This window comes from Chiloscyllium punctatum, chromosome 8 (genome assembly GCF_047496795.1).
Source record: "Chiloscyllium punctatum isolate Juve2018m chromosome 8, sChiPun1.3, whole genome shotgun sequence".
In the NCBI taxonomy this organism is placed as follows: domain Eukaryota; kingdom Metazoa; phylum Chordata; class Chondrichthyes; order Orectolobiformes; family Hemiscylliidae; genus Chiloscyllium; species Chiloscyllium punctatum.
The window spans coordinates 20038206-20063487 of record NC_092746.1 but is presented as its reverse complement, the minus strand read 5'-3'; the positions used below and the strand labels follow the sequence as shown (position 1 = coordinate 20063487).

Sequence of the window (25282 nt, the reverse complement as noted above, 5' to 3'; positions counted from 1 at the left end):
GACCCACCATGAAGGGTTATACTGGAAACATTGACTTCTCCACCTCCTGATGCTTCCTGGCCTGCTGCGTTCTTCCAGCCTCCTGTTTGCCTTCTTTAGTAAACAACAGGGACTGATATGAGGAACCATATAGGGCTCCAAAAATAAATTTCTTGCAAATTAAGGGAGAAGATAAGGACTTGAGAATGAGGATCAGAAATAGGCCTTTCTGTTCTTTGAGCTCAGTCTGCCATTCAATGAGATCATGGCCGACCTGCTTTGACACCATTTTACTGCATTGTCCCAGTATCCCTTGATCTGTTTAATATGTAGATACCTATCAATTTCTGTCATGAATATAGTCAATGAGTTAGTACCCACAGCCCACTGGGTAGAGAATTCCAAAGATCCACCACTGTCTGAATGAAGAAATTCCCCCTCATCTCTGTGTGAAATGATTTGCCCCTTATTCTGAGACTGTTACCCGGTTGTAACCCCACCTCCCTAATCAGAGGAATCATTTTTCCTGCATCCAACCAAAGAATATCTGCAAGAATTTGTTATGTTTGAAAGTGATTACCTCTCTTTCTTCTCAACACCAATGAATATAGGCCCAGTCTGCTTAAATCTTTTCTGATAAGACAATCCGTCCATCCCTGGAGTTATTCTGGTGCATCTTCATTGCTCTCCCTCTAAGCACGTATAGCTTTCCTTCAGTCAGGAGATCAAAACTGCCCACAGTACTCAGTTGTGATCTCACTAAATCTTTTGCTAATTGCAATAAGACACTTTTACTCCTATATTCAAATTCTGTTGTGTTTAAGGACACCATGCAGATGTTTTACTCAGCCACATGATACTTTTTAAAAAAGAAGTCATATGAAATTCACGAAACCCATTCAAAGATTTTAAATCACACCAGATGAACAACTTTTTACAAAAGATAAACTGACAACTATATGTATCAAAGACAGTTAATCCTTTAATAACCTCATAAAACTGTCAGTTTGCAATCTGCATTCAATTCTGGCCAGAGCTGCCTCGTGCCAAATTCAGTACAACAGTGACGAGGAAATTTATGTCTTCTTCTGCATTCTGGTTTTAAGTTCAGTGAAGGATGAGTTAATGATTATTGAGGAATTCTTACAATTCTTCTTCTGTTTTGAGACCAAACAAGTTAACACAAACAAGTATTGTTAGTATCTGACTGAATCAGCTAATAAATGATATAGTGAGAATAAAAAAACAAGCCTTTGAAAACCAAAATGTAGTCCCCAGAAATAAAAAAAGCCCCAAGAAAATCTTAAGAGCTATCAGAAAAAGTACTTTAACTTCTGATTCATGGTACGATATTCATTTCCAGAGCCCTTCCTTTCATTAGGGGGTATTATGGTTATAACTTTTCAGATGCTGTAGACATTTCCCAAATAGATATTTGAAACTATTTGGTTTTATCTTTCGGTTTACATTTTGCTTGGATTTATTTGCCCTTTCTGTGTCTCAAAGAGAACAGCTACACTTAAAATAATGAGGTTGACAGGGTGTAAAACTCACAAATCAGGTTTTTATTCATTCATGGAATGGAGCATCATTGACCAGATTAACATTTATTGCCCATCCCTAATTGCCCAGTTGGCAGTTAAAAATCAACCACATTGTTGTGCATCTGGACTGATGTGAAGGCCAGACCAAGTAAGGGTGGCAGTTTTCTTCCCAAAAGAACATTAGTGAACCAGATCATTTTTTAGCCTTGACGAACAGCGGTGGTTGCATGGTCATCATTAGATACTTAATTTGAGATATTTTTTTTTAATTGAAAATGAAAAGATTTGACCAACTTCCTTGATGGGATTCAAACACGGGTTCCCAAAACATCACCTGGGTCTCTGGATTAATAGGCCCGAAACGTCGATTCTCCTGTTTCTTGGATGCTGCCTGACCTGCTGCGCTTTTCCAGCAACACATTTTCATCTTTAGATTAATAGTCTAGCAATAATATCATTAGGCCATCCTCTACTGTTTGAGTGGCCATCAACTTCAGATTAACATTGGGAACAATGGTCAAATAACAGTTGTTATTCAACCTAGCTCACCTTATTTGAATGGAAACATTATTGATGACTTAAAATAATTGTCAGTGACTAGGCATTTCAATTTACATATGATGATATTCTGGGTTTTATTGTGCCACTAAAGAATATTTAGACTCTGCTGAGGAAAGGAAATCATTAACATTAGCGAAGAAAAATCTTAGTGGCTTCATCCTGCCACAAGGTTGCAAGACAAAGCAAGATTGCATGAAATTGCATGATGCCCTGTGATGATACCTACTATCTTATTAACATATTACAGTCAGATTTCACCCCTTTATACTGTACGTTATTGCTGAGGTTTTCTTTTTGTTTCAGAGCTACAGAGATTTGCATAAGTAGTTTAGTGCTGGTTTATTTCTCCTCAAATAACTAATTAACATTTGAAATTTAGTGTTGCGATTATCCTGACTTCATCACTATTGATTCAATGGTTCAAAAGAATTACTTCAATGTAACACATACATTTAAAAGCTCTGGCAATGCAAGTAAAGGCTACAATACTGCAAGAGCTGTTCAAAGATATGAAAGCTGGCAATATATCACTTTAGCAACAATATGAAAGTGCAGGTTTGACCACATAAAGGAAAAGAAAGGACTTGCAGTAGTGTAGGATGTTTCTTTACAAGCAACAATGTATGTTTAAGTCGTCACTGTTGCAATCTAGAAAGCATGGCAGCTCACTTGTGCACCTAAGTATGCTAAAGTGATGCCATGGGATTTTTTATACCCATTGGAGATACAAACACGTAAACGAGCAAAGGGTTTAGGAGCAGGAATAGGCCAGTCGGCCCCTTGGAGGTTCAGTAAGATCATGGCTGTTCTGGTTGTAACCTTAGATTTGCATTCCTGGATAGCATTGATAACCTTTCACCCCTTTGCTTAACGAGAATCTATCTGGCACTGCCTTAAGAATATTCAAGGCTCTGCTTCCATCATCCTTTCAGAAAGAGGGTTCCAAAGATTCATAAACTCTTGAGAGAAAAATCCTTTTCTCCGAGTCTGTGTTTTAAATGGGTAATATCTGTTGTTTTAACAGTGTCCCCTAGTTGTAGATTCACCATAAGAGGAAACATTGTCTCCACAGCTACCCTTTTAAGACCCTTCAAGATCTTAGACGTTTTATTTTAGTCACGTTTTGGCTTGGCATCACTTTCAAAATAGAGCAGCTTGAAAAACGCAGTGCTTCCTCAGTCCACTTGAATTGTGCACTCAAGTTTCTGGAAGTGGTACTGACTTCAAAACCTTTTGGCACAAAGGAATGTGACCTATCACTGAACCAATCTGACACAAGGGATCCAGAGAGGAGCAGGGATGACGATGAAGGGTGCATGGCTGTGAAGCTTGCTGCTTCAAAACATTATTAAAATTGTCACTTATTGAACAAAGTTTGTGATGAAACTGGCAGACTACCTGGTGGATGGAAAAGCTCTTCTTCCTTATCTGTCCTTGGCTCTTAATTGATTTTGTAACGGACGCCTTGAACAATGACAACATTGCATATCTCATTGCTGAGCTGCCTTACTTTCCTGTGCTAGACATTTTGTCAATGTGTACTAATAGCTGGAGCTATTGCTGGGATGTTGCTGGGGCCCACAGCCTTTGTAGTGTCCACTGTCTCTAGTCAGTTGTTGATATCACTTTGAGTGGATCAAATTGGCTGAAGTCTGGTATCTGTGATGCTGGCGAAGTCAGGAGGAGGCCAGGATGGATAATTGTCCACTCGGCATTTCTTGTTGAAGATTTTTGTGAGTATTCAGCCTTATCGTTGCAATACCTTATTGAGGATGGGATTGTTTGTGGTATTTACATCTCTATTTCCCAGCACTATTCATGACCTGTGCCAGTAACCTGATGCAGGGGTTCACAGCTGATTGATTTGATCAATATGAGGCAACTTGAGGTAATTAATTTTTCTATGTTGAGCAAGTGTTCCTGAGAGAGAGAAGAATATAACCAGATGGCTGTACTGCATTTTAATGCTCTAACTGCAGTGCCATTGTGAATTTGGTTGATGATTTCAGATCTCCAATTGGCAGAGTTCTCATTTAGCAGTGCACACTGGCAGAACTGGTGTATTGTGGGTAAGTGTTTACATTGACAGTCAGGTAACGATTTCAGTGCCCCTTGCCATCCTTACATGGAGTATTTTTTTCTGGCTGCCATTCATAGTGGTACTCGCGACCTGTTCATTATATCTACATTTGGTTTGAATAGCCTTCATCTGTACTCTAAGGTTTCTATATGGATATGCTATATTCTATATGAATGCAAGGTGGCTGCCTTAAGTTACCAAAATCTAAAATGCTATATGGCAGGCAAACACCATCAAAGTGAGCAGACTAATCATTTATTCTCAAATTTCCTCTGTTTCTTGCTCTGTTTTTCATTGTAAGAATTATGAGAAAATGACCTTGTGAAACAACCAAGAGCTGGAATAGAACTACAGGAAGACCTGTGTAGAATTGGAAAAGTAGTGATTTGTCACCCATTTCCTCAGTCTGGGACTGGCTATGGCAGGATGTAGACCAGATCATTTCATAAAAATATTTCTCTCCCAAAGATGTATGGCTGCAAATGAATTTATCAGGACAGGGAGTGAAAAAGGTCTGCTGTTAGCTACATATCTGTTTCGTCTTTCCTCAGATTTAGATATTGACTTGAACCCAGTCACTATTAATGCAACATAGTACTGTGGATGATGGAGATCTGAAATACAAATGAAAAGTGCTTGAAATACTCAACAGATCTAGCAACATCTTTGGAGACACAGAGTTAACATTTTGAGTTGTCTATGACAAAACTGAATGCCAGACGTGCTGTGTATTTCCAGAACTTTTCTGTTTGTCTTTCACCAGTAACGACATTCCGTGCAAGTCAGGAATGGAATCTGTTTTGTTTGCTTTGTAAGAAAATGCAAGTATATTATCCAGAAGAATAAACAATGTTGCAACATAGTAAGCTGAATGTTAATAATTAAGGACCACCAACAAATACTGTTTAAAAAACATCCAGCGTATTTTGTTTTGCTGCTAAGCTCCTTTAGTCCCCAGATCCCAGGCCAACCTTGAACAGTTCATTGGAGGGCTATCAGAGACCATCAAGTGTATTACTTGAAAAAAATTAGAGATCTGAATCACACTTTAACAGTGAACTCTCAATGAACCATTTATAATTGGCTCAGAAAATACAATGAAGTCTGTATACCTTCAGAGTTTAGGTCACTTGCATCAAAAATTCTGTGTTTTTTTCATTCTCCACCCATATGAGCATGGTAAAGGCAGGATGGTTGAGTTTGATGGGGTGGGAGAGGGAGAGATTGTTGCAATGGGCATTACATACAGACAATGTATTCACTTCCTACCCTCTGGGTTCCAATTATCATTCTGGCAATCTGTCTGCCCTGTAGCAATGACAATGAATATGAAGAATATAATCTCTTCTGGCTCCTCTTAAGTCTGCAAGCCAGAGTCCTGATTGAGAAGTGATTGTATTGAATATGTTTTTTCATTCATATCTCAGTAATAGAAAGACTGAACAAAATTGAACATGAGTAAATACTGACCAATGTTAATTCGATTCAATGTGATGTATCTTGTCATGTAAGTGCCTTAAATGTCGCGATTCATAACATCAATGCTTTAGTGTGTCACTGCTTTGAAGCAGGTGTTGTTTATCACTATAAAGATGACACATATATAAATATTAACAGCCTTGAAATTCACTTTGGTGAGCCAGATCAGCAGAATTTACAACTGAGGAAAGGTTTCTCCACAATTGATAGATTATGTTCTGAGACAAACATGATTTTCTGCCTTTCTCTACAGTGTATGTAGTTCTGGTTTGTCCAACCTGGGTTGGAATGGTCCAATTTGACTGTTCTTTCTCCTAAACAGTGGCTTGTTAGCACATGCAGACACTGATGTGATTCCCAGTTGTGATCTCCAAGGCAGGGTGGGGTGGGGAGAGCTCAAAGGTGCAGGTTGTTTCAAATGCCCTGGAATTTTAAATTGGGGTGTGTTTTTGCCAGATTTCCCATTAAGACACCCACCAGATTGGCAAATTGGTTGTCTAGTGGGAGAGACTGCAGCTTGAATTTGTGATGATTGGGGGTAGAGATGGTGAGAGTAATGGAAACACTGTGAAGTTGGGGAAAGGGGAAATATTGTCGCCATTCCTCCTAGTTTCACAAAAGTGCAGATGATGGGAATGGAGGCAGTATGGAGGTAGCAGTAAGCATGGAAGGCTTAATGGGAAATATTTATCATACTAAATGTTTGGATCAGAAAAAAACACTCCTGCTTTTTCTCACTACAGGGAGTATTTTGACTCTTAAGAATCCAGCCCTTTTTATCTCCATTACCTGTCAGAGACCTGAGAAATCTTGTTAACATGAATTTGTAATAGAAATCTTGTCCTAACTATGGCTCGTAGTCCCCTTAATAATGTCTGTGGCCTAGCAACTGTCCTGTTGAAGTATGTAATTGTGGCATTGTTAGTGAGGTGCATTAGTAAATCCTACTTAAATTAAGTAGACAAAGGTTAGAAACTATGACTATTTTATGTGTGACCTTATCCTTAGGATGATCCTAATTATTTCTGTGTGAGGCAGGACAACTATTTAATGAAGTAAATTCCTTGCCATAATAAATTTATGTAATTTTCTTTGAAACGTATCATTTTTGGTATTGACCATCATTATGGTCAATAAAGAAGTGAAACATGGAAAGGGTAAACAAATCTACTTAAATTAAGATTTCAGCAATTTTAATATAATTTTGACTAATTCTCACTGAAATGTGCATTGCAACCAGAATTAGTTTACTGGTGACACTGTTGCCTTGTAACATAATAGATATTCAGATGTAGCTCCGTATCCCTTCAACTTATGAAGAGCAGTTCAACGCAGAATAATTGCAACATGTTCAACTTAATGGGTACCTTTAACAGACTTATTGAGAGAAACTCACTTCTTGAAAACCTTTGAAAATGTAAGTAGTAATAAATTTTGATTGAAGTCTGAGTAAGCCTGGTCTGCTCAGTGTTCCCAGTGGTACAAAAATCAGTTCTTCAATGTGCAGGCAAACCACACCAGCTGGTTACCATCTAGGTGAAGTTGAAAGTGACTTTCCATATGTACTTTCAATTCTGCAATCACTGAAGCTAAGAGAAACTGTAGATCAAAGTGTTTTGTTAACAATTAAATAGTGTGTGAATAAATGAGTGTTTGATTATGATTGAAAGCCATATATAAGCAAGAAAAACTTTATTGTCAGAAATTGGCAAGGCTGCTTGTTATTGTTTTTCATCCAGTTGGGTAATACAAATAAGGAAGTCCAATTCTTGTGCAGTGCCTGGATTGTATTACTTAGTACAAACAACAGGAGCAAAATTTGACTGTATGTGTTTCCAAGGGCTAGGGAGAAGATAGTATCCAAGCATTCCTGCTCCTGATCACTAATTAATTATGACAAGAACTTTTTATACCAAAATGTTCAGTCTACTTTAAGGTTACCTTCAACTTCTTATATTTATCTCACATTTAATAATTTGACGCAAAATGGCTTTAACTCCTGAATATACTGTATTGCCAATATTGTTGTGCAGTATGGCCACAATGTGAAGCTGAGAAAACATTGATACAAGTAAAGCCCAGATTTTATTGTCACTTGGCAGGATTGTAAATCAAAAGGTGTAAAAGCTCAGTGGGGAAAAGTGACTGCCTATAATGGACATACTGCTGTGATCTGCAGTTAAATATATTGTTAGCAGTTATCAATTGTTCTTTGCAAGGTAATATTGTAATTCTGTGTGCACTTAAAATAGATCATGGAGAATATGACAGTAGTTTAGGATTAAAGTCATTGCTTTGGGAATTTTTATTATTTACCAAAACTAATTGGAACATTCAAGGAAATGTATTCAGGACTGTTGCACATTTCATTCATTGCTGTCAGTAGAAAGTGTACAGCACTAGGCATTCTTTGGACTTAATCCTCATACACAAACTTTCAATGGGCTTCTGAAATAGAATGTGCTGGTGGTTAGCAACCTGCTTTGATGCAGTGTCCTGTACAGAGGATCTAGACCCTGATCTCATGTGATAAAATTTTATCATCTTAGGATTGATCTGTGCTGATTCTGAACTTCTGCTTCATTCACAATCTACATGGCTTTCTCTAGTGCCAGATCTTCTTTTGATTGGAATAGATCGAGCAATTCCAACAATTCTGTCTCATATAAGCTCTAACTTTAAAGCTGCAGAATCACATTTTCCACTAATCCACAGAGATCAGTAATGAAATTATTTGTCTATTTCCAATGGATGCTGAACTCTTCTGCTAAATTTTGTTCTATCAAGAATTTATTTACTTCTGGGATTAAAAAAAATTGCCAAAGCCTTCAGTCTTGCTTGTTTGCATTGATATACTGGTCTCCCATATGGGGAATGGTGCATTTTCATAGAAACCCTATAGTGTGGAAGCAGACCATTTAGCCTATCGAATCCATATTGACCCTCCGAAGAACATCCACTCAAACTCATCTCTCTATCCCATGACTGCCTTTCCCATGGCTAACCCAATTAGCCTGCCCATCCCTGGATACTATGGGCAATTTAGAATGGCCAACCAACCTAATCTGCACATCTTTGGACTGTGGAAGGAAAGAGCTGAAAATGTGTTTCTGGAAAAGCGCAGCAGATCAGGCAGCATCCAAGGAACAGGAGAATCGACGTTTCGGGCATCAGCCCTTCTTCAGGAATGACAGGAGAATCGACGTTTCAGGCATCAGCCCTTCTTCAGGAATGTCCGAAACATCGATTCTCCTGTTCCTTGGATGCTGCCTGACCTGCTGCGCTTTTCCAGCAACACATTTTCAGCTCTGATCTCCAGCATCTGCAGTCCTCACTTTCTCCACTGTGGAAGGAAACCAGAGCACCCAGAAGAAACCCACACACAGGGAGAATGTGAAAACTGCACACAAGCAGTCGCCCAAGGCTGGAAACGAACCTAGATGTGAGGCATCAGTGCTAACCACTGTACCATCATGTTACCTCGTGGTTGCATTCAAATGATCTGCTATGGTGGGATTCAAACACATGTCACCAAATCATTACCCTGAGGCTCTGGATTTTTGGTCCAGTGATATTGCCACTCCATCACCACCTCCTCCTAAATTGTGGAGCCTACACCCTCCTGTGAGTTAATTAATTGTGCAGCACCATTCATAACTGAATGTTGCAGGATTGCAGAGAAAAGACCTGATCCTTTATATGCTCACTTAGCCCTAAGAATGTTCCTTGATTGTTGCTTCTGCTGTTTGGCATGCAAGCATTGTGTTCCAGCCTCACCAGGTTGACACTGTGTGCCTGCTGCTGCTCCTATCATGCCATCCTACAACTTTCCATTTAACAAGGTTTGATCCCCTGGATCAGTGGTTAGGGTAGCATGGAGGGGATATGTCAGGCCATGAGGTTATGTATGAATATAGCTTTACTGCTGCTGATGACCCAGAGTTGCTAGATCTGTTCAAAACATTTCCCATTTAGCACAATGGTAGTGCTGCCCATACTGATGAACAGCATCCTCAATGTGTGACCAGGATCCAATTATGACTTCAACTGCACCTTCCTATTGCACCAGTCTTCACTTCATTCCTGTTAGTCAACAGTCTGTCTAACTCTGTCTTGAATATAACTCAATGATCCAGCCTCCACTGTTCTCTGGAGTAAAGAATTCTGGAGTTTACTGACCTGCTGAGAGAAGACATTTTCCATGTCTCCAATTTAAATGGAAGATCACTTACATTTTCTGACATGATTAGCAGGTATCTGTTACCTATGTATTTGAATACAGTGTTTCTCAGCTAGTTACCAATACAGCAAAGCTCCTCTAGGACACAATAAAGCATCCTCATAGTTTCCATGTTTAACTGGTTTGTGCAGTCATTAGAAGTTGTCGTCCAATTTAGACTTTAAGGTCTAATAGCCCTACTGTTATACTTATTGCAAAACATGAACTTTGTATCACGCAGCTTTTCATTAATATATACAATAATATGTCTCTAGTAGTCTATTTGATAGTGTTCTCACATCATACATGGTCCATAGTTGAGATTTTAAACAGGCAGCTTGCATGATCAGCAGTCCTCAGTTTGGATTGATTATTGCTGGTGCCCTTTCTGGCTGCACAGATTTCGGCACAGAGAGACTCCATATTTCACCCTGTGATGCATTGTGATGGCAACTCATTTTGAACATGCACACATACAAATCTGAAATAGGAATAAGCCACGTGAGTCTGCTCCCCATTCAAAAAGATCATAGCTGATCTAATTACTTGATGTTCCTGCTTACCCCCAATAACCTTGCACCCCCTTGCTTATCAAGAAGTAACTTACTTTCCACATTAAATATATTTTGAGACACTGCTTTCACCAGCTTTTGAGGACAAGAATTTTGAAGACTCATGGTCTTCTGTCAGAATTTTTTCCTTATCTCTGTCGTAAATGGGCATTTTTTTATTTTAAACAATGAACACTAGTTCTAGATTCTCCTACAAAAGTCAAACAAGTCACCTCTTAATCTCGAAATTCTAGTGGATACGAACTTAGTCTGTCTAACCTTTCCTTATAAGACCACCATGCCATTCCAGATATAAAACTAGAAAGCCTCCTCAGAACAGGTTTCAACATATATTCATCCTTCTTTAAACAAGAGAACCATTGCTGTACACAATACTCCAGCTATTGTTCCTCCAAAACATCCTGTTTAACTAAAGCATAACCTCCCAAATATTGTTTTCAATTCCTCTCGCAATAAGTTGCAATATTGTAATAGCTCTTCTAATTACTGCTGGATTTACAAACAAAACCTTTGCAATTCATGCTGTAGATTTCACTCAAGAGTCTGCAATCTCTCACAATTTAGGTAATGTGTTAATTTGTTATTCTTATTATCAAAATGGATAATTCACATTATCTCACATTATACTCCTTTTGCCAGATGTTAGCCTATCTTATACACTTAGCTTATCTATATCCCTTAAGTTAGCAAATTCAAAACAATAGAACTCTGCCAAAAACATCAATATGCAAACTAGAGTTTTTTTGAGTCTTTACACAAATTTTTCATTGATGAAGCAATTTTTAATAGTTAGGTGATTTGAGAATTTGTTTGTGTTAGGAATGGATGGGCTTCAGAAAAACTATCCACAACATTAGCTGGGGAAGTGTGGAACTCAAGGATGGAGTTCAGATGAAGTCCTGATGTTTTTCTTGATGAGGTTCTGGGATTTTATTGAATCTTTTATGCATCTTTGCTGATTAAAACATGATGAGAGATTTACTTCTGGACACTACAATGTAATGCCTGATGGAAGCTGTATGGTTATAGTCCAAATGAACTGGCTCACTTTCCGAATGAGAAAATATCTGGTCTCCTTGAAGCCATTGTCCCAGACCAATAACTCAACAACGTGTGGGTAGGTATGAAAATGTATGAGTTCTCCATGCCTGCACAGTGACTGCTGCATACTAGTCGGCATTGCCTTTGACAGCAGTGTAAGATTTTTCAGCAGCACGTGCACAAGTGTTGAAAATGCTGCCGTGACATCCAGATATTCTTCCTCATTGACATTTATGCATCATAATGTACTTTGTATCGTGAAAAAATGCTGGAGTTGAGTTAAACCAGCTTAGTGCATTTAAAAGGCCAACAAGGGAGCCTGAAGTAACAGTAGGAGATCCAGGGAAATTGTTGCCGCTAGCTGAATGATGGCTGTTAACAATATATTTACTAGCGCCATCAACTGCAAACCTCTGTCTCAAGAGTTAATGCTTCAACGGAAAAGAACTTCAGTCTGGAAATTATTGTAATCTGTCTGGGATCCAAACAAGGAATATTAACAGATAGCATGTTACTCCAGTTGCTGTTTTAATGGAGGTACTAATCTATTTATTCTAATTATTTAATGTCTTTGTTCAAATATTTCTAGGTTCCAGTGCTATCAGATAAAATAAATTCAGGTCTCCTAAAGATCAGTCAAAGCAGTGACTACTGTTTCAATTATGTTAGTGTCAGCTCATTTTCAGTTCATTGACTGAATTAATTTTGGAAATTCAATTGAATTGTACAAAAAAAAAGACACTAATTAATTGTAACAGAAGTTAACACTGACCACAACAAAAAAACTTTGCAGGACTACACTAGCAAGTGTGAAGTCTCCTGTCGTTCAGTTTTGGCTGAATGTTTGTACTGCTATCCCTGAATCTGAAAGTCATGGCTTCAATTTCCAATTTCATGATTTGACAAAATAAACTAATCTGACCTTTCACTGCAGTGCTAAGGGAATGCTGCATTGCCCTCTTTCAGACGAGCCAGTAAATCATAGCCTGTCTGCTTATTCAAATGGATGTAAAAGATCCTACATAGTAATGAGAGAAGAAAAGCTTCGCTGAGCAGTAAATTCATCCAAATCACTGAAGCATTCCTCCATGTTTGCACATTTGTTATTCATGAAGACACACGTGCAGTGACAGTTGTCACGTAGTGATGCAGGATAGAAATTAAATCTTTCTCATTCATTGATCTTGAAAGTCTATGTAACAGAAATGATGAACTTGAAAAAAATAGAATATTGATAACAGTTGCAGGATTTGTTTCGAGTCTGGTACTAATCCTGGTTAGTATTATTTATCCAAGTTGAAAGCTGATTCACTCGTACCTGGATATTAAGTTTCTTCAAGAAATTCATTCTCTATTCAGTAAAAGAATAATCTCCTCACCATAAGAAATAATAAGTTCCTTTTCAAAAATGTTTTTTTTTCTCTGAAGGCAATTGATTTTTATTTTTAAGCTGTCTCAAAGAATGCCTTCCACAATGTGAAAAATAAATTTATTAGAGGATACCAGAGGGAGAACAGTGATGTTTTCAGAGTAACGCGGTACAATTTACACTGGTTTTTAAATACAGAGGAAGTGACTCAATCATTAAAGCCATGAGGTTTTTTTTTGGATCGTAATTAATGCAGAACTCAGGCCCCAATTTTCACATACTTTCAACATGAATCAAATACAAATATGACACCACCTTTCAGCGTAATAGGGAATAGGCTTCTGTCTTTTGCCACAGCATCTTGGTCAGAGTGCTTTAGTAATAAACACAATTGTTTAAAACTAAAACAGTTTTTATTTATGTCCCAGTTAAGCTCCACGCATTGCTCAGGGACAAAATGCCAAGAGGTGAAGTTAGCTATTAAGTTGAGAGTGAATTTAATTATTCATGTTATGGAAAGAGTGCCTGATTTCGAAAATGTACTGTGTGGATTTTGTAAAATTTAATTAGCTCTAGTGAGAAAATTATTAATGAAATTGAGTAAATCAAACTTAGTGAATTATTAATTAATGGCAATTGGAACCTTAGTCATTCACCCTCCCACTTGCAACATTCTCGATTACCTGTGAACATTTCCACAAGAGACCTGGGTGTGTCAAGGCTGTGAACATGTACTTTAAAAAAGAAAATGCTCTTCTATACTGTTCTGTGTGGCATCAGATTGTCTTGTCTCTGCTCCATTCTGAAGGTGTCAAGTCACATCCGAGGAAGAAGTGAGGGCAGGTGAATTACACCTTTTTTTCTTTCTGTGGTGCATGAATGAAAATGTTCTCAGTCCTATCCAGCTGTTAAAATGTTTGAAATACAAGCATTTTTATTTTGCTATTCATATTTCATGTGTTGTTCATTCATCTCCCTCGGTTACTGGAAGCTTAAAACCCAGTCACAGTACAACTTTCTAGATTGATTTCCAAGGATTTTTGTCAGTTTGTCTTTTTCTCCTGTTCTGATCTAATATTTAATTCACCTCCACCTACTAACATTGCTTCTTTAATTTTGGGATTCTGGAATGTTTAAACATTCACATAATTTGCATGGAGTCTGGGAGTCAAAGAAAGAAGCAGGAAATCCCACTCCTGCAAGAAACAACTGAGGATCCACCAAATAGTTACCATAACTGTCTTTTAAAGGTGAACAGGTCTATGGAAAATTAGATGGATACAGTAAGTGGACAGATAGATGTAAAGATAGATTTATTACTCAGGTAGAAATGAAGACATATGCCTCTCTTGGGTAAAGCTATTTAAGAACACAATGCTTCCCATAAAGCTCTGTGCATACTGGAGGAGATTTTCAGCTCACTAAATATAAGCATATCCACTGTCATAATACATCTGCAGAACATATCTCTGAATTTCCTAAGTCACGTATAATTAACTGAGTTTGCGTGATAGGAAGGACCGTAGAGGACATCTTACCTCTTGCTTCTTTGAAGTAATAATCCTAAATTAAAAGCTGTTTTTCATGATAATGCTTTAAATCCATTGCTGCTCTTAAAATGGTTAATTTTTATATGTCACAATTGATGCTAGTGATGCCTATCTAATCACTGTAATTATCTAGAGGCAAGATTATGCCAAACAGCCTGCTGGAAATTTCTGGAGCAATTATGTGTGATTTTCTCTTGGTCCCTTCCAATGTTTCGGGAAAACCTAAATCTGAAACATATTTACAAATGATCCTTCGGGTATTGTGAGTCTCTCACTGTTATCTATTATCAGTGTTCAAACTATGACTGCAACAGGAAATATGTCTACATAGGTTAAAGAGTAGTTCTCAGATCTCGGACTGACCTAAATTTGAAATATTAATGAATGGAGCAAGTAATTGCGATGAACAATTATTGCAAATATCTTTCACAGTTCCAATCTAGAGAACTGCCAATGAGAAAAGTTGCCCCAGATAACAATTGTGTCTGAAATAATGTTGGAATACTTTGAAGCACTCAAGCTAATTTCTATTTTCCATGGAGATAAAAAGTAAATTAAGATTTAGTTTGTCTCTAGCTGGTCAGTACTCATGTTAGTGATTCAAACAGGAAGTATAGACAGTCTGCACATCTGCACTGAATCTTGTTGCCAACAAGAATTTTTATTTCTATTGTAAATCTTCAAAAGTCAAGGCAGACCTCCCTTGTCTTTGTGAGCAGTCCAGATTAATCATTGCTGCCAACAATGAGCCTCCCTTCGTTATCCACTGAGAGCATGACTTGACTTCCCGCCTCAGGCGATTGACTGTGTGGAGTTTGCACGTTCTCCCCGTGTCTGCGTGGGTTTCCTCCGGGTGCTCCGGTTTCCTCCCATGGTCCAAAAAATGTGCAGGTCAGGTGAATTGGCCATGCTAAATTGCCCGTAGTGTTAGGTAAGGGGTAGATGTAGATGTAGGGGTATGGGTGGGTTACGCTTCGGCGGGGCGGTGTGGACTTGTTGGGCCGAAGGGCCTGTTTCCACACTGTAAGTAATCTAATCTAATCTAATCTAATCTAATCTAAACTGTGCATATAGTTAGTCACACATGAGCTTTCTGGCTCATGTCACAGTGACAGTGTCCACAGGGAACTTACGTACAATTTCTTTCCTTTTCCCTTATCTCCTCACAAATAAATATATATGCTCATGCATGCACACCATTTTTGCTTCGGAGAAACTTTTTAAAAGTAATAAGTTACTGGCTATACAAAAATGCCTAAAGGAATCCAATGCTTCTTTCCTATTTTAAAGAGAGCTAAAGAATTTGGTTTTTCTGGAAACAAGCGACTTGTGGCATGTGTCTTAGACTTCAACTTTTCTCCCCTGCACCCTTCTGGCTGGAATGCACTATAAAAAAGAGGATCTGACAATTGTGAGGTGACACGTAAAAGAGACAAAGGAACAGTTGCTTTCTCAGCTGCTGGAATGTGGTTCTCACTCTGCTTCTAGGTTATAGATGTGGCTGCAGCAGGTCAGTTTTCAGTGTCAGTGTCTTCAGTGAAGGCATTTTCTACATTGTCCCTCAATAAAGTTCAGTTTGGAGAATTGCTGTCTGATTACATTGGACAGATATGACCTCCTGCTGGGACCCCCATCTCCCCTGTTCTTCAAGGTCACATCTCTCCAGAAAATTATCCCCCTGTGCCATGCACTCTGTATTTCAAGGGAAACATGTACCAGTTACCTGTCACAGATAAACTGTTCTTCACAGAAGTCTATCGCCACCTCATCACTTCACCCCCTCCCCACCCAAAACCCTCCACCACATGCCCCCCTTTATCTGCAGCTTCCCTCAGCCCCACCCCCAGACCTGAAGAAGGGTTATATTGTAACATTGACTTGTCCACCTCCTAATGCTGCCTGGCTTGCTGGGCCTCCTGCCTGTCTACAAAAGTCAGCAAAAGGTCCGATAGCACATTTGAGATGGCTTCTGCTATGATCTGGTCAAATAATGGTCCATATAATTCTTTTCATGTTATTTCCAATGCTGTTGAATCCATCCAATAATGTCCCAGACTTCTCCAAACGCTTACCAATGAAGTGTAATTACTATTGTAGGGCAAGAATGCAATTGTTATGTGGCACAGAGCAAACTCCTACAATCTGATAGTCACTTAGCTTATTTTGTTTTTTGTGATGTTGATTAAGGGATAAATACTAGTCAGGAACCACATTGAAATAATATAATTGGATCTTTTTCACATGCGCCGATGCAGGCAGATGGGGCCTGGGTTTCAAGTTGTTCAAAAAAACACTCCCTTAGCACCGCACTGCACTGTCAACTGGATCTTTACACTCAAACCTGGAGTGGGATTTAAACTCAAAACATTGCAGCATAATATGTTACATAATGTGTTTCTTAGTAGTCTACAGCTATTGTGCATTACAGCAACGTTAACAACTTTCTCTCAATTGTTAAATTGGGAGTTAGTAACTCTTGTGAATAACGTCTTTTGATGTATTTTATGGTATTATTCTTTTAATAGACATTTCTTTCTCAGAGAACACTATTAGCACTCAGGATTTTAGGTCCAAACATTTGTTGATGCTGGTGTCAGTCACATCTTCAAAATAAATGATAATGAAGAATTTAAGCCAAAAGCTACAAAATAATTCAGAAACCATAACCATATAATTTATGTACAGAATATAACTAACATATATTCCCTCAGTAAAATTGGCAGCATATGTCTTTGAACCTCCCACTTGCTGGTTAACGTTTGTAACTGAGATTGAAAGGTTCTTGTTAGCAATGTCTGGACAGATTGTATTCCTTCATTAAGCTCAATAATATACTCTTTCCTTGTGAAAGAACTCAGATGTATATGACCTAAAATGTTATTTGATTGCTAGAAAATACATATGAATATAATTACTATGACCAAAAACTAGAAAAGTATTCATTATAAATATTTGGTAATAGAGAATTTAAACATTGCTAAAAAGAGACATGAATTTAAAGCTTTTTAGGCGGCACGGTGGCACAGTGGTTAGCACTGCTACCTCACAGTGCCAGAGACCCGGGTTCAATTCCCACCTCAGGCGACTGACTGTGTGGAGTTTGCATGTTCTCCCCGTGTCAGCGTGGGTTTCTTCCGGGTGCTCCGGTTTCCTCCCACAGTCCAAAGATGTGCAGGTCAGGTGAATTGGCCATGCTAAATTGCCCGTAGTGTTAGGTTAGGGGTATGGGTGGCGGGTCGGTGTGGACTTGTTGGGCCGAAGGGCCTGTTTCCACACTGTAACCTAATCTAATCTAAAAACTTACACTCATCAGGATTGAAATAAAGCAACTTCTTAAAAATGAAGCAACAATTTCTGTCGAATGAGAAGAGAATGCTGATCAGTTGGACTGAGGTCAGCAGGGAGAAGCAGCTGCAACTATTAATTGGTTTATTTAATGGGTTTAGTTCAAAGCAGAAAATGCTGGAAAAGCGCAGCAGGTCACGCAGCATCCAAGGAGCAGGAGAATCGATGTTTCAGGCATGAGCCCTTCTTCAGGAATGAGGAAAGTGTGCCAAGCAGGCTAAGATAAAAGGTAGGGAGGAGGGACTTGGGGGAGGGACGTTGGAAATGCGATAGGTAGTGTCTTTAATTTCCGATATGGCTAGGAAGAACTGTTTGTTTAGTGTATGGATTCTTCTGTGGATGAAGAACAGTAGAGTACTGTCTTTAATTTCCGATATGGCTAGGAAAAACTGTTTGTTAACTCTGCAAGCAAGTTAAAGCAGGCAAGTTAACTCTGCTTGGTCAATGTGTTGCATCTAGATTGCTGTCTCAATTCCTCTGTGAATGAGGTGCAATGTATGGACTTATTCTGTTTGTCTGTAAAGAGCAGAACCCTGAATCTGGAATAAGTGTAATTTGTCGCAAATGAATCAGACTGCGAACCTGACTGATAAGAGTCATAGAGTCATACAACATGGAGACAGACCTTTCGGTCCAACCAGTCAATACTGAACATAATTCCAAACTAAGCTAGTCCCACTTGCCTGCTCCTAGCCCATATCCCTCCAAACCTTTCCTGTTCATGTATCTATCCAAATGTCTTTTAAACGTTGTAATTATACACACATCCACCACTTTGTCAGGAAGTTCAATTCACACACGAACCACCCTCTGTGTAAAACGTTTGCTGCTTATGTCTTTTTTAAATCTCTCTCCTCTTCCCTTAAAAATGTGTCCCCTTGTCTTGAAATTCCCCATCCTAGGGAAAAGACAACTACCATCAAATCTATCTCTTCAATTGGTTTCCAATGCACAGTCAAGATTATTTACTAATTCTTATCAAAAAGCTTTGACTTCATATCTCTTTATCACAATGATAAAACAATTCCTTTCTTCTCAAATTGGAAAACAAAATTAATGTGTTTAGCACTGGCTTCAGCACTGGCTTCTATGCATTGAAATGATATGTAAACATAAGAATTGACAGCTTTCATAAAATGCTTAAAAAGCACATCTAGTTCTTTTATGTTAATAATTAAAAACCTTCTGCTTGTGAGGTTTCAGTGAGGATCTGTTTGAAGCCTAACAGCTGTTGAATATTTCTTTCATCTACATTTAGAGTTTCAGGTGGAATTACCCTGCAATGTTCCACTGAGCCATATTTTGTTGTACAAATAATGGTGCGGCAAATGGCAATGAATGAGTAAAAGATACAGGGACTTCACATAATGGCACACGTGGGTGAAAATGTGAATATCTCAAAGCTGTGCCATTTCACCATCAACTTCAGAAAAATATCACTTCATTGTCTGGCTCAACATTGATGTTTATCCTGAATGTCAGCACAGTTTTCATCATAGAAACATAGAAAACAGGAGATGGCAGAGACCATTTGGCCTTTTGAGCTTGCTCTGAAATTCGATATGATAATTCTGATTATCCAACTCAGTACCTTGTTCTCCATTTGCTTTGATCCCTTTACCCTAAGAACTATATATAATGTCTTCTTGAAAATAGTCAGCGTTTTGGCCTCAGCTGCTTTCTGTGTCACAGGCTCATCACTATCAAGTTGAAGAAATATCTCTCTATCTCAGTTCTAAATGGCCTACTCTGTATCCTAGACAGTCACCCCTGCTTCTGAACAGCCTGGTCATTGGGAACATCCTTCCTGTGTTTACTCTGTCTAGTCTTGTTCAACTTTTGTAGATTTCTATGAGACCCCCCTCATTCTTCTAAATGCCAGTGAATATACAGCTAGTTCTTCTATAATGTGATGGTTGCATTCTTGTGCAACCCCTACATTATAGAAAAATCATCTTAGAAGTTAGAAACAGTGTCCCCAATTTGTCAATCATGTTACAGCGAATTTACGTTAACAAAACACACTTTATAGCAGAACGACCTGTAGTCCTAACCAATCCAGTCTCTCTTACACGTCAGTAAAGCCAGCCCAGGAATGGTTCTGGTAAACTTTCATTGCACTCCCTGCACAGCCAGAACCGACTTCCTCAGATAAGGAGACTAAAACTGCACACAGTTCTCCAGGTGGGATTCACTAAGGTCCTGTACAGTTGTAGCGAGTCATCCCTTCTCCTGTTCTCGAATACTCAAATTTATGTTGAGGAAACAAGGTAATCTGGGTTATGTATAATTGGGAAACTAGTAATCAATGCTCTGCCAATGAAATCTGATACTCGGCTGTTTAGAGATCAGAAGATAAAGTCTCAATGATCTGTAGCTTCGTGCAATGCATCATCTGTAAATATCCTTTGGAACTTGCTTATTCCTCTATGTTAACACCTAGCATTTATGGTAACCAGAGAGGAAAGAAGAGAGGGTTTTTTTAAGAAAAAAAGCCAATTTTTTTTTTTCTTAACGGACTCGTGCCGGATTTTATAATGGCTGCTTTCGAACACAGAAAAAGCAAGTTGACCGCTTCACAAATGTTCAGCAATTGCCAGGACACGTGAACTCTTCATCTCCTGGAATCTAACATTCCAGCTACGCCAACACAAAAGATTAGTAGATGAGGTGTCTACCTCACTCAGTTCTGAGCAAAGGAGACTGTCAATACCTATTATTGCTTAACTTCACGCAAATAACTCCACAGTTATCTGCTACAAAATACAGTGGTTTCTGATGAAGGGTCATCAAATCCACCCAATCAACTGACTGTCTTAATTTGAAGTTCCAATCACATAACTGGAACTGCTGGTTTGTTCAAATCACAGACATAGAACATGATGTTGCGCAGACCTGTGAAACCAACCTGAAGCCCATCTAACCCGACACTATTCCATTTTCATCCACTTGTCTATCCGACGACCATTTAAATACCATTAAAGTTGGCAAGTCTACCAATGTTGCAGGCAGTGTGTTCCACGCCCCTATTACTCTCTGAATAAAAAACTACCTCTGACATCTGTCCTATATCTACCACCCCTCAGTTTAAAGCTATGCCCCTCATCCTAGCAATCACCATCCGAGGAAAAAGGCTCTCACTGTCCACGCTATCTAACCCTCTGATTATCTTATATGTCTCAATTAAGTCACCTCTCAACCTTTTCTCTCATGAAAACAGCCTCAAGTCCCTCAACCTTTCCTCATAAGACTTTCCCTCCATACCAGGCAACATCCTAGTAAATCTCTTCTGAACCCTTTCCAAAGCTTCCACATCCTTCCTATAATGCAGTGACCAAAACTGTATGCAACACTGTAAGTGCGGCTGCACCAAAGATTTGTACAGCTGCAACATGACCTCATGGTTCTAAAACTCAATCCCTCAACTAATAAAAGCTAACACACCATATGCCATCTTAACAACCCTTCCAATCTGAGTGGCATTTCAGGGATCTATGTACAAAGACACTGAGATCTTTCTGCTCATCTACACTACCAAGAATCTTAGCATTAGCCCAGTATTCTACATTCCTGATACTCCTTCAAAAGTGAATCACGTCACACTTTTCTGCATTAAACTCCATTTGCTACCTCTCAGCCCAGCTCTGCAGCTTATCTGTGACCCTCTGTAACTTACAATATCCTTTCGCACTATCCACAACTCTACGGACCTTAGTGTAATCCGCAAATTTAATAAACCATCTTCTACGCCCTCATCCAGGTCATTTATAAAAATGACAAACAGCCGTGGGACCAAAACAGCACCTTGCGGTTCACCACTAGTAACTGAACTCCAGGATGAACATTTCTCATCAACCACCACCCTCTGTCTTATTTTAGCTAGCCAATTTCTGATCCAAACTACTAAATCACCCTCAATCCCATGCCTCCATATTTTAGTCAATAGCTAACCATGGGGAACGTTATCAAATGCCTTACTGAAATCCAGAAACACCACATCAACTGTTTTATCCTCATCCACCTGTTTGGTCAGCTTCTCAAAGAATTCAATAAGGTTTGTGAGGGTCAGCCTACCCTTCACAAAACCATGCTGACTATCCCTAATCAACTTATTCCTTTCTAGATGATCATAAATCCTATCTCTAAAAACTTTTCCAACACTTTACCCACAACCAAAGTAAGGGTCACTGGTCTATAATTACCAGGGTTGTCTCTAAACCCCTTCTTTAAATAGTGAACAACATTTGCTTTCCTCTAGTCTTCCGGCACTATTCCTGTAGATAATGATGACATAAAGACCAAAGCCAAAGGCTCAGCAATCTCCTCCCTGGCTTCCCAGGGAATCCTTGGATAAATCCCATCCGGCCCAGGGAACTTATTTATTTTCGCACTTTCCAGAATTGCTAACACGTCCTCCTTATGCATCTCAATCCCATCTAGTGTAGTAGCCTGTATCTCAGTATTCTCCGTGACAACATTGTATTTTTCCAGTGTGAATAGTGACAGAAAATATTCATTTTGTACTTCCCCTATCTCCACTGACTCCACGTACAACTGCTCATTCCTATCCTTTTTTGGCCCTTACTCTCGTCATATATACCTGATATACCTTTAGAACATCTTAGGGTTTTTCTTGATCCTATCTGCCAATGACTTCTCATGTCCCCTCCTAGTTCTTCTTAGCTCTCTCTTTAGGTCTTTCCTGGCTAACTTGTAACTCTCAAGCGCCCTAACTGAGCCTTCACATCTCTTCCTAACATAAGCCGCCTTCTTCCTCTTGACAAGAGATTCAACTTTCTTATAAACCATGGCTCCCGTGCCCGACCACTTCTTCCCTGCCTGACAGGGAAGCTGGTCTTTGAATAAGCTCCATATTTCAATTGTGCCCATCCCCTGCAGTTTCCTTGCCCTGAGGTATATACCTATCCCTTTCCATTGCTAAAGTAAACGTAACTGAATTGTGGTCACTATCACCAAAGTGCTCACTTACCTCCAAATCTAACACCTGGCCGGGTTCATAACCCAGTGCGAAATCTAATGTGGCCTCACTCCTTGTTGGCCTGTCAACATACTGTGTCAGGAAACCCTCCTGCACACACTGGACAAAAACTGATCCATCTCATTTTCCTGAACTATAGTATTCCCAGTCAATATTTGGAAAGTTAAAGTCCTCCATAACAACTACCCTGTCACTCCTGCTCTTTGTGAGAATCGTCTTTGCTATACTTTCCTCTGCGTCTTTGGAACTATTCAGAGGCCTATAGAAAACTCCCAACAGCATGACCTCTCCTTTCCTGTTTCTAACCTCAGCCCGTACTACTTCAGTAGACGAGTCCTCAAAAATGTCAATTTGAACTTTGTAGCTTTATGTTTTGTTCGTCTGTCTGCTTATAACTATAGAATTGTAAACAGCTCCATGCTTGTCTAAATACCTGCCTTTGGTCTAGATATCACTCAGAATGCTTTTCTGAAAAGAAACTCATATTTTACATATGAAGTCAGCTAATTGCCAGTTAACATTTTCACCAGCAATTCAACAGTGACTGAGCACCTATGAAAGGGGACTTTGCAAAACGGTCTGAAAGAACATCAGCTGTACATTTACTTTCTGGACACTCTAATTCACATGAACTAATCATAGTCAATAGATTTGAGGCTGGAAAATGATAGATTGAATTTTAAGCAATTTGTAATGTTTACCTTTTCTCCTTTTCTTTTTCTTTGTTTCTTGGATGCATGCGTGAGTGTGTGTGTATGAACCATCCCCACATGAAATGCAGTAAGAAAACCTAGTTTGTTTTAACCCAAATTTGCTTTAACCCAGAAAACTGCTGAGGATCACTGTATTTGATTTTACAAACAAAAATTAGGGAAGCACACCACAAGTTGTTTTTAAAAGGCAGAAGACAATGTGAAAAGAACAATAGTTGCCTCTGTTTTGGATGGAAGAGAACCATCAGAATAATTTAATTCACCTCTTCCTCTTATCTGTGACATTTATAAGGATTTCATGCCAGTGCAATAAATAATCTTTGTTTTAAATTCCATCTGTCTGCTTGACCCTCATATTAATGCTAAAATAATTACAATTAACTAACGGCAGAAGGGTGGATCTTAGACCCATTCACTATAGCATGGTATTAGGTTACACACTTGAAATGGCTTCCGAGCATCATATTTGCATCTAATCATGTACAGCTTCTGTATAAGCCCAAGACTATTTTCATTCTTTATTGGGGATGCTTTTCTACTTTAGCTCAGATTTTCTGGCTGTATATGCTTCTAATTCAGATGCTAGCTATCCCTGTATATGTCCTTGTCAAAGAAGAGGATGGGAGATTGTATCATCACTATTGCAGGTTTTATCATGATTTATTTAACAGAAAACTGATTAATGTTGCACCTGGAATGATCACATTACATCAGAAGCAGCAGGATGGACCTTACAGTTATCAACAATAACGTCATGAACCATAACTAGAACTCTGTCAACCTGATTCCCAGAATCTGTTTTAACTGATAATTGTCAACTGGCATTTTAAAAATGGAAACTTCTAAGATTGCATTCAACTTTGAGGCAATGTGTTGAGCTATCTTTTTAAGTGAATTGCTGTATTTCTTCCAGGGTGCTGTGATAACGCCCACGATGGACCACACTATGTCCATGCAGCCAGCCAGTATGATGGGACCTTTGACCCAGCAGATGAACCACCTGTCACTGGGCACAGCAGGAACTGTGAGTACTGAGATATCAAGTCACTCCAATATGAAACATTACATCTTCTAATAAGATGGTTTTAACTTGAGGAATATTATTTTAAAATGCATTGTATAGAACACAGTTAAGACTTTTGGAAGAAGTTACGAGTTGGATTTTGCCCGAGGCACTAATAATAAAAGATGAGCTAAAGTGCCACTTCATTAGTTATCATGACCAGTCTCCATTTTTCACAGACTAGTATAGACACAGCAAGACAAGCAAAGCCAAACTGTTTGTTGGACCAACAAAAACAATTTGCACTTATGCAGCAGTGAGCATAGTAAAATATCCCAAAGGTGATTCGCAGGAATATTATCAAACATGACTGGACACCAAGTCACAGAAGGAAATATTAGGACAAGGCTTTGACAAAGAGGGAGGTTCAAAAGGTGGATGGATGATTATAAAGACATTGTTAAAGGGATGTGTTAAGAGACAACAGAAGCAAGAGGAAGAGTTGTAATCACTCCAGGTCAGGGAGTCTCTTTGTGGTTGGCAAGTACAAACTGCCAGTGTATCAGGAAGCCAGCAGGAACCAACCAACTTAGATCTCTAAGCCAAGTGCGTTCTCTCGTGCACAAGAAATCTGTGTGGGGCAGGCTTGTCATTTAAATTACCTACTGCTTTACCAGTGGATTCAAACATTAACTTTGTGTGCATGAGTTTTCTGAGGCAGCATAGTGGCTCAGTGGTCAGCATTACTACCTCACAGTGGCATGGACCCGGATTTGATTCCAGCCTTGGGTGACTGTCTGTGTGGAGTTTGCACATTCTCCCCGTGTC

At 39.0% G+C, this 25282-nt stretch overlaps 1 protein-coding gene across 6 annotated transcripts in view; it reads left to right on the top strand.

Moving 5' to 3' along the window:
* rbms3 (RNA binding motif, single stranded interacting protein) overlaps positions 1-25282 on the top strand; it is a 1402627-nt gene that overhangs the window by 1342648 nt on the left and 34697 nt on the right. For all 6 annotated transcript variants that reach the window (XM_072575202.1, XM_072575203.1, XM_072575199.1 and 3 more), the window contains one exon: positions 24365-24475. In XM_072575202.1, the coding sequence (XP_072431303.1) occupies positions 24365-24475 (111 nt within the window). The remainder of the gene's footprint in view (positions 1-24364; positions 24476-25282) is intronic.